At 36.8% G+C, this 9169-nt stretch overlaps 1 protein-coding gene and 2 non-coding genes across 4 annotated transcripts; all 3 read left to right on the top strand.

The window, feature by feature from the left end:
• Positions 1–1057: 1057 nt before the first annotated feature.
• Positions 1058–7250, top strand: RPL21 (ribosomal protein L21). Of its 2 annotated transcripts, none has more exons than XM_074303595.1 (6): positions 1058–1173; positions 3543–3621; positions 3969–4030; positions 4404–4516; positions 5427–5577; positions 7113–7250. In XM_074303595.1, exons 2-6 carry the CDS (start codon positions 3555–3557, stop codon positions 7200–7202), a joined length of 483 nt encoding a protein of 160 aa, XP_074159696.1. In that variant the 5' UTR covers positions 1058–1173; positions 3543–3554; the 3' UTR covers positions 7203–7250. The 2 variants fall into 2 exon arrangements, with proteins under 2 accessions (XP_074159696.1, XP_074159698.1); XM_074303597.1 differs by having other exon boundaries at positions 1075–1097.
• LOC141565234 (small nucleolar RNA SNORD102) lies at positions 4203–4265 on the top strand. The gene has a single exon (XR_012488913.1). It is a non-coding gene; the product is annotated as a small nucleolar RNA SNORD102 (small nucleolar RNA).
• On the top strand, positions 4567–4697 carry LOC141565261 (small nucleolar RNA SNORA27). The gene has a single exon (XR_012488938.1). It is a non-coding gene; the product is annotated as a small nucleolar RNA SNORA27 (small nucleolar RNA).
• Positions 7251–9169: the final 1919 nt, after the last annotated feature.

Raw genomic sequence — 9169 nt, 5'->3', positions numbered from 1 at the left:
TCAGTTTAATAAGTGGATTTGGTGAACGAATTCGTAACATCCATCAGAAGCTGGGCAATTAATTTCACTTCTATGGATCTTAGTTTCCTTATTTGTAAATTGGGATGATTGAAGAATACATAAGTACGGATATGCATATGATTATATTTTAAAATATTATTTCCTCATTTTAAAGTAAGCGGGTGAAGATTGCAAAGATCCCAGGTCCCTTCCATTTCAAAATTCTGCGGCCATTTTTGTTACTCTGCATACTTTAAGGGTTGCAAATTTCACCTCGAATTTCTTGTTTAAATTGACAGCTGGAAGGGGATGCCACTAATTACCTGTCAGATCATTCCATCAGTTCGGTGGTCAGTTGCATTATTTATTAAACGAGAATGGATTAGTTTTAAGTTCCTCCCCCAGCTCTAAAGTCACACCAGCTGTAGAGTAGGAATTCTTAATCTGCAACGGTGGGGGCGGGGCGGTACAGTTTGTGAACTTCAAAAAAATGTCAATAATTGGTTTCCTTCATAATCCTGTTTTCTATTTTATGTATTTAAACATTTTGAGAAAGGATCTAGAAGCTTCATCAGACAGCCAAAGAGGACTCTAACAGAAATAAAGAACTCAGTTTTGGAGTGAGGTCACGTTTTACACTTTCACAGGTAAAAGATAGCTACGTAAAAGAAACATCAAGAAAATATTCGGCAGCACAAACGCAGAAACAGACGCAAATAAAGACGTACGGCATGAGTTATTTCTACCACGTGACAACCAAGTCCGGCCTCCCCTTCCGGTTTGCTGGAAAGAAGGCGGGCCCAGGGAGGCGGGTTTAGGGGTCTTCTCAGGCCACTCTTCAAGGCCCTCTCCCAGGCTGTCTCTCCAATACCCACATATAAACTTTTATTCACCCACTGTCTCTTATTAGTCAGGAAAGGATAATTATATATACAGAGCTTCTGTGCTTTTTAAGACGAGACTTTTGCTCTTCACTTACGTTTTCGTCCTTTTTTTGGCGTTGTAATTAGGCATTGTGGCGGGCAGCCCTCGCCGTCCCTTGTAAGGAGCGTGCTAAGGCCCGCCTCTTCCTTTTCGCCGGCTCCGCCATATTCCAGGTACACGGCTCTCTCGCGGCTCCGCTTTCGCAGCGTTTTATTTCCTTATCGGGCAGCTCGGCCGAGATCATTTGAGGCAGGTTGGGGTGAGCGGACTCGGGAGAGCGGCGCTCGGGAGAACCAGAGCGTCCGGGGCTGGGAGCGGCGTTGTGGGAGCCATGGGGCCTAGCGGCGGCTCCACGTTGCTGTCGGGGCTGAAGCGTGGGGAGGATACTGAAGCGGGCTCCGGTACTCTCCCTGCCGCTCGCTCGCCTCTGTCACCGAGGGGGCCTCTCTGAACCACTCCAAGGACACGGGGAACGCGGGGCTGAGAAGCAAATGAGGGACTACTCTTTGGGAAGAATTCCAGGGGTGTAGTAGGGGCTAAGTTGGGTAGTGATGGCATCAGAAGGAGCGTGCAAGAAACCTCGTGTCTGCTAAGCCCATCTCTTGCCAGCCCTTCCCTTCCTAGAAAGTTACTTCTTTTGCAAAACCAGTCATTGACGTTGCTTGCACTCTTGCGTCTAAGAAGCGTTTTCTGTTTCCGTTTATTTGTAAAGTCAGGTTGTGGTGGTGTGAGAGTTAACGTTAGATTTCATGTCAAAATACACTGGAAAACTTGTATGAACCTTGGTGGGTTTTTAATGAATACTTTTTGCTGATGGATTTTGGGCCTTTTTCTATCTTAATTCAGAACTTTTAATAACCTCATTTTACATCTTTCTCTCTTTTGTATGTATCTCCACATACTCCTGTCTCTCAGATCCCCAGCTGTTGTTTAACTGTCCCCTGTAGCAAACTTCTAAGCCTCCAAATAAAATTCTGCTTTCTACTGGAAGGCTTTTCTAACTTAATATCTGCGCCTTCTCTGCAATTGAGCTTCCATTGAAGTATGTATTTGTTTGCCTCGGCTCCCTTGATAGATTGGGGGCCCCTTGAGGGTAGGGTTTGTCTTTTGTTTGTGCTTAATCCTAGGGTTCAGCACTGCGCCTGGCTATTGAAAAATGTTGATTAATGAGTGGAGTTAGTTCTACAGGGGATGGGAGGGAGTAAATCTTTACTAGGGTAGTGAACAGAGTTCTAGGCCTGGAGACAAGAGGACTTAATTCTCTTGACCCTCAGGTCACACTGTGTGACCATGAGCAAATGACATGTGTCTGCCTCGTTTTTCCTCAGCTGTAAAATGAATTGGAGAAGGAAATGACAAACTCATAGGGAACTTTGGTAAATTGTGGAAAGAGAAGCCAGAGTTGGACAGGTCCCTTGGCCTGTTTCCTCCCTAAAATGAAGTTGGGTTCTATGGTCCCTGGAAATGCAGTAATTAAGGTCAGGGCCTAATTAGCTTTTTAAAAAATTGGGCTTAAATTTTAGTCACCAACATCTCTGTATATGCTTCTTAATAATAATTTTGTAGTTGCAGGCTTTTGTTATATTTAGTGTAAAGCTTAAAAATAGGAAGTCTTAATGTCTTTTTTTTTTTTTTTTACTTAAATATAAAATTCAAGTAAAAAGTTTTTGCCAGACATGTCTTACGCAAAGCTTAAGTAATCCAGTAAGTGGAAGTCTAGCTAGTTTATATTAAATAGGTTTCATTTACATGAGATATTATAAAAAGCCTTGTTAGCTTAATTTCAGACATGTATTTGGCAATTTGAGAAGGGAGAGAATGGTAATGATTAAGGGGAATCAGATCTTATTTTTGAGGAGACAACCCTGAAGAAAGTTGGGGATTGTAAAAGGTGAGGAACAGGATGCTTAATGTTTACAAAGTATTTTACATTATGTCAGAATCAGAACAATTTTTAGCTGTGCACTATATGTCTACTTTGCAAATTAGAATCAGTTTCAGGTTAATTTGGCTGGTTTCACAGCTAGTGAGTACATAGGGAAAATTCAAGCTCAAGGGTTTTGACTCCAAGTTAAGCTCTTTGTATCACTCTAGTATGAAGTTAAAATGTCTATGTGAATTTAGCAAGTAATTTAACTTCCATGAAATTCTTTACTCAATAAAAATTAGGGAGAAATACTTTTAAACCTTCAAACTATGAATTACTTCAATTCCTCGAAGAATTATTTTGCAATCAGTAATGTATGTAGTCCCCCGTATCTCCTCTCTCACCCTGAAAAAAACCCTCAAAAATTCTCCAATTTTGGAAAATCTTAGTGGATGATTATAGTTTACATTTATATACACTTGGCTGTCTTTAAACCTCAGTTCCCATATTCTAATTCACATATTCTAATATTTTACAAATTATATAATTGTAGTTGAAGGGCTTTAATGAATAGAACTGACATGCATCATACCCACTCAATTAATTATGACCTTTGTTCCAAAAGAGGCTAACTAATTTAGTAGAAAATTTATTTCATTCTGGTACTGCTGTTAGAATACTAATAATTTGGTTGTGAATTTGATTCTCTGTTTATGAAATAACATTTTTTTTTTTTGCTTACTTGTTGCAGTGAGTTGCCAAAATGACGAACACAAAAGGAAAAAGGAGAGGGACACGATACATGTTTTCTAGGCCCTTTAGAAAACATGGTAAGTTTATAGTACTAGATTATAAGTTGGGCTTAATTTATATACTTGTGCATAAAATACTCTCATTTTATAATTAAAACTTGTAAAAGTTGGGACTTTAATTATTGATCAGTGTTTTGAAAATTGAGTAATAAAATGGCTAAATTTTAATTGGAAGAAAGGTGGTATTTTAACATTAGCTTTATTTTAGAGAAACATTGGACCACTGGTAAAACTGAAGTTCCCTTTTTTAAAAAGTTTGTCCATTTGACTGAAACCAGGGTCTTTAGGTGTCTTGAGGTTATGGAAGTTGTAAGAATTGAAATATTTCTTTGAGACTATGGACATTTTTTTTTTTTTTTTTACAGGTGTTGTCCCTTTGGCTACATATATGCGAATTTACAAGAAAGGCGATATTGTAGATATCAAGGTACTTATGAAATTTTTACATTGACTTCTATTTACAAAAATATAAAGTTCTATTTGACCCTTGTAGTATCAACAAATACAAATGAAATTTTTACTTCCACCGTGGAAGCTCTTGTACTAAGGAGCTCTTTAGTTTCATTTCTGCTTCATTTTCTTACTGTGTATAACATTGGAGCTTGATGATGATTGCTTTTATAATGAGTAAAATGAAAACAACTTCACCGGCTCTGAAAGCTCATCTAATTGCCATAGAATTGTTTCAAATTAATCAATGTTATTTGTGCTAAATAAAATTTTATTATTTGAATGGGGATGAGCAATCTATATTTAAAGGAGTAATTTATATTTGTGTTTTGCATTTCTTCCTCTTCTAGGGTATGGGCACAGTTCAGCAAGGAATGCCCCACAAATGTTACCATGGCAAGACTGGACGGGTCTATAATGTTACTCAACATGCTGTAGGCATTGTTGTAAACAAACAAGTTAAGTAAGTAACTTAAGAGTATCCTCTTAAAAAGTTGCTTATACTAATGTAAACCCCCCTCTTTCACTTTGCCAATTTGACATTTACCATGTCTTTATTGGTCATTCAAGTGGGGCAGAAAAAAATCCTTTTAAAACTCAAGCAAACTGATTGTTTGTCTTGTATCCTGTCAGAGGAAACAATCTTAAGTTGATTAAAGCTATATTTCATTGTATAATTCTTGAATATTTTCTACAGTTATGAATTAGTTGTTTTAAAGATGTAAACAGCATGTGAATTCCATCAATATAGTTGTGTGACACTTTAATGTTTAATCTCTCCAGGCTTCAGCTGCTTTACCTTTCTGCATAATGGACTTAATGATTGATTATCTTCCTGGAGGCAAGGGTCTAGACTAGAGAATTTTTTAGATACACTTCCAGCTTCAAGATCTGTGGAATTTTTTTTTTAATGAGCAAAGGGGAGAAGAGGCCAAAAAGAATAGTTATGTTCAGGAAATAAAAGGTGCTTGGCTAGATACAACCTAAGAAGACAAGACTAAATTTTATCGAAAATGACACCAGGCAGCCATGTGTAGAACTGATTGAGGAGGGAGGGAGCAGAGGATACAGATCAATTAAATGTCTTATTAGATTGATTAAAGTAAGAACCCTGAGTTTTAAATTATGGCAGTAGGTAATGGGATGGGAGCAGAGATTCTATATTGACATATTAAATTTACAATATTCTTGAACTAACATTTTAAGACTTTTAACTATCTACTTGGTTAACTTTTAAAAGCACAAATAATGCTGTTACATTTTTCTTTTTTGAGAGCTAATAGGTTTAAATAAAATCTAATAATGTTTTAATTGATTCTAGTTCAAATAAATACTTTGGGCACTATGGAGGACTGAACAATGTTTTATTCCAGGGGCAAGATTCTAGCCAAGAGAATTAATGTGCGAATTGAGCATATTAAGCACTCTAAGAGCAGAGATAGCTTCCTGAAGCGGGTAAAGGAAAATGATCAAAAGAAGAAGGAAGCCAAAGAAAAAGGCACTTGGGTTCAACTGAAACGTCAGGTAATGGATTCATTTAAAATGTTGATTGATTTAAGTTTGAGAAAATGTGGTAAAAATATTCTTGAAATTATAATAGTATTATCAAGTCAGAAATTTTAGAAAACATTAATCCTGGTTTGAAAATCCTAGTATGCAGCTTTGGACCATAAAACCTCACATTTTCTATAATATGAGGGAATTTTTTAAAAATTAATTTTAAAATTATAACATTTTTTTGACAGTACATATGCATAGGTAATTTACAACTTTATCCCTTGTATTCCCTTCTATTCCGAATTTTTCCCCTCCTTCCCTCCACCCCCTCCCCTAGATGGCAGGCATTCCCATACATGTTAAATATGTTATAGTATATCCTAGATACACTATATATGTGCAGAACCGAATTTTGTTGTTGTTGCAAAGGAAGAATTGGATTTGGAAGGTAAAAATAATCTGGGAAGAAAAACAAAAAAATGCTCACAGTTTACACTCATTTCCCAGTGTTCCTTCTCTGGGTATAGCTGATTCTGTCCATCATTGATCAATTGGAATGGATTAGCTCTTCTCTATGTTGAAGATATCCACTTCCATCAGAATACATCCTCATCTAGTATTGTTGTTGAAGTGTATAAGGATCTCCTAGTTCTGCTCATTTCACTCAGCATCAGTTGATGTAAGTCTAATATGAAGGAATTTGAAGTAGAATAAGGTCTCTTCCATATATGTGCACCCATCACTGGTTATTCCCTGCTCATTGCTAATTTAGTTCATGGCAATTATTACAAGGGCCTATCATTGCTGTCCCAAGTATTCCAGATTTAGAAATATTTTCTCTACTAGTGAATGTGAATATATGTATTAAATAATTGCTCACTCTGGCAGATATAAGAAGTTTTTTGTCATGTTCACTTCCAATTAAGAATTAAATGCTTGTTTTTAGCAAGGCATATTGGGCTTTAGAAAAAGGAATGTTTTTGATTTTTTTTTTTTTTAAACTGAAATGAAGCAAATATGCCTTCAGCCCATTGTTTTCCATCTTAAGTTTATCTGTACCCCAGAATATCTCTGGTTTCTTCAGGGACGTGTGGTAAAAGGCCTTTAGGTGGAAGGTGATGGTGCCTTTTGTTTCCTGGGTTTTTTTTATTTTTTTAACTGAGGCAATTGCGGTTAAGTGACTTGCCCAAGGTCACACAGCGAGGAAGTGTTAAGTTTCTGAGGCCAGATTTGAACTCAGGTTCTACTGACTGCTGCCCCTGGGTGCCTCATTTTTAATTTTCTCATTAGGTAAACAAATCTAATTTTGGCTTTGTGAATACTTAGTGGCAGGTACTAAAATGACTAACTTGCTTTAGGCTCCCTCTTAAAGAACTATTGCAGAATATATTAAAATTGATGTGCCACAATGATGATCCTCTTAAATGATTTCCTTTAAAGAAGGAAAATGAATGTGTTATTTCACCGGTTCTGAGAGCACATTAAAAGTTTTTTGCTATACAATATTATATTACCTTCAACATTATAATCTTTTTTAAAAATCTTTTTTTTTTTCTTTTCAGCCTGCTCCACCCAGAGAAGCACACTTTGTGAGAACCAATGGCAAGCAGCCTGAGCTGTTGGAACCAATCCCCTATGAATTCATGGCATAAATGACTATTAAAAAAAAAGACCAATAAAAAAATTATTGGATTGTGAAAGTGTGTGGTGCTTTTTTTTTTTGATAGCTTTGAGTAGAAGTGGCATTTTTTAGTGCTATGGTTGGTTATTTGACAAAAGTTGCTGGTTGCATTTTCTTAGGTAAAAGAATTGCAAATATTTTTCCATCAAATCTAATACTGTACTAAAATAGTACTATAGAAATTACAATTGGTTCTTATGTCAATGAGTGTTGAAATAAGTAGAAGGCTTAATTTCTCCAGAACCTTTTGGGGAACTTCACTCTTTAAGATAGGATCCTTTCAATATCCTACTTTGTGCTGTTATATTTCTAACAGTAACAAGGTAGTCAAGCAATTGACAATTTTTATATAAATGGTTCTGCTGATTGGCTTCTGATGCTGGGTAATTGTGTCTAGGTCCTGCATTCTTCCGGGGCTCAATAGTTTACAATTTGCTTTTTGTAGCAAATCTGCTAAACCACCTGCTTGCAACCAGGACCCCTAAGAGGCTTAGAGAAGATTATCAGGTGTGTAGAACCTGCAATATTCTTACTCCCCATCCCAGCTCCTTGCCCCAGGCTCCCTGTGCTGCTCTCTGTGCTCAGTAGATTGTGCCCCTGCCTATTTGAAACAGACCTGTTCTGAAGTTCTTCCAAGGTATTTTCTTCTGGAAATTTGTTATACTCCAAATATTTGTGGGTTCTGTGAGTCCAAAACCAGTTTAGAGGCTTAATCTGTTAATGGTTTGAGAGAAGCTCAGAAAGTTACAGAATCGTGCCTGCTCGCTGCCATCTACTGTATTTCTTTTAGTCGACTTTTAAAAATATATATTCCTTATTGTTTCATAGCATTTTTGTCATGAAAATAGCTTTTAATAGTGGGATTCATTGATGGTTTGCTCATTTTTCCTTTACTTTCTGACTTTGAGGTGATATTAGAGCCACTCTATACTTTTTTGAGGAAAGCTATTCCTGTTGCTACTTGTAGATAATTATGCATTATGATGATAGGGTATTTTGCATTATGTCATTCCAATCCCTCTGAGAGATTTAAGGTTGGGAATATGAAAGTTTTCATTGCTCTCAAAATAGTCTCATCCTTGATGAAATTTGATTGCTGTACTCTTGGTCTGATCTCTGCCAGTTTTTCACTTGGGTTTTGATGGGAAACATAGCCTCCTGCTAGATTCATTTTTTGTCAGCTAACTGAGGAATTCTGATGGCATAGGAGCAGAACTACAAGCTTCTTTTTAGACTGCAATTATTGCTTGGTTATTCCTCTAAAGGACTGGATAGAAATGAGCTGAGAACCTTCTCTATTCCTGGAGTCTGAGTTCCATGGCTACTATTAGCTACACCCTATTCCCGAAGTCCCTTCTCAGTTAAGCTCTGGATTTATGAGCCAAGCCTGAGTAGTGAGTGAAAAAGCTGCTAGTTGACACCTACCTGTTCCTTTGGCCCACATTAGATTGTCATATCCATAAGGAGGATCTGGGATCTTCCCTTGCTATGGTGCATAGCTTCTCCCTCTGCTCCTGTTTAGACCTCATCCTCAGATAGGTTTCTTGATCTCTCTAAGTTAACCTACATTGGACAAATGACTCACTGTGATTTTATTTTCCTTTGGTTTTTCCATGAGTTTAATTTGGTACATTTTCTAGATTTTTATGTAGGAGTTTTGGGGGGTCCTTGCTGTACTTCTTTTTGCTATTCACTACTGTAGCTTTGCCCCTCTTTTATAGTTATTTTGAATGGAATCTCCTTTATCTCTTTCTGCTGGTAATGTAGGAGTTCTAATGATATAAGTTGATTCATTTTATACCTTGCAATTTTGCTAAAATTATTGTTTCAATTAATTTTTGTGTTGACTCTTGAGGATTCTCTTAAGTACACTATCATCTCATCTAAAAAGATAATGATTTTGTTTTCTTTTTGCATATGCTTATTCCCTTAATTTCT

This window comes from Sminthopsis crassicaudata, chromosome 3 (genome assembly GCF_048593235.1).
Source record: "Sminthopsis crassicaudata isolate SCR6 chromosome 3, ASM4859323v1, whole genome shotgun sequence".
Taxonomy (NCBI): Eukaryota; Metazoa; Chordata; class Mammalia; order Dasyuromorphia; family Dasyuridae; genus Sminthopsis; species Sminthopsis crassicaudata.
The sequence above is the reverse complement of the archived record's forward strand: the minus strand, read 5'-3'. Positions and strand labels throughout refer to the sequence as shown.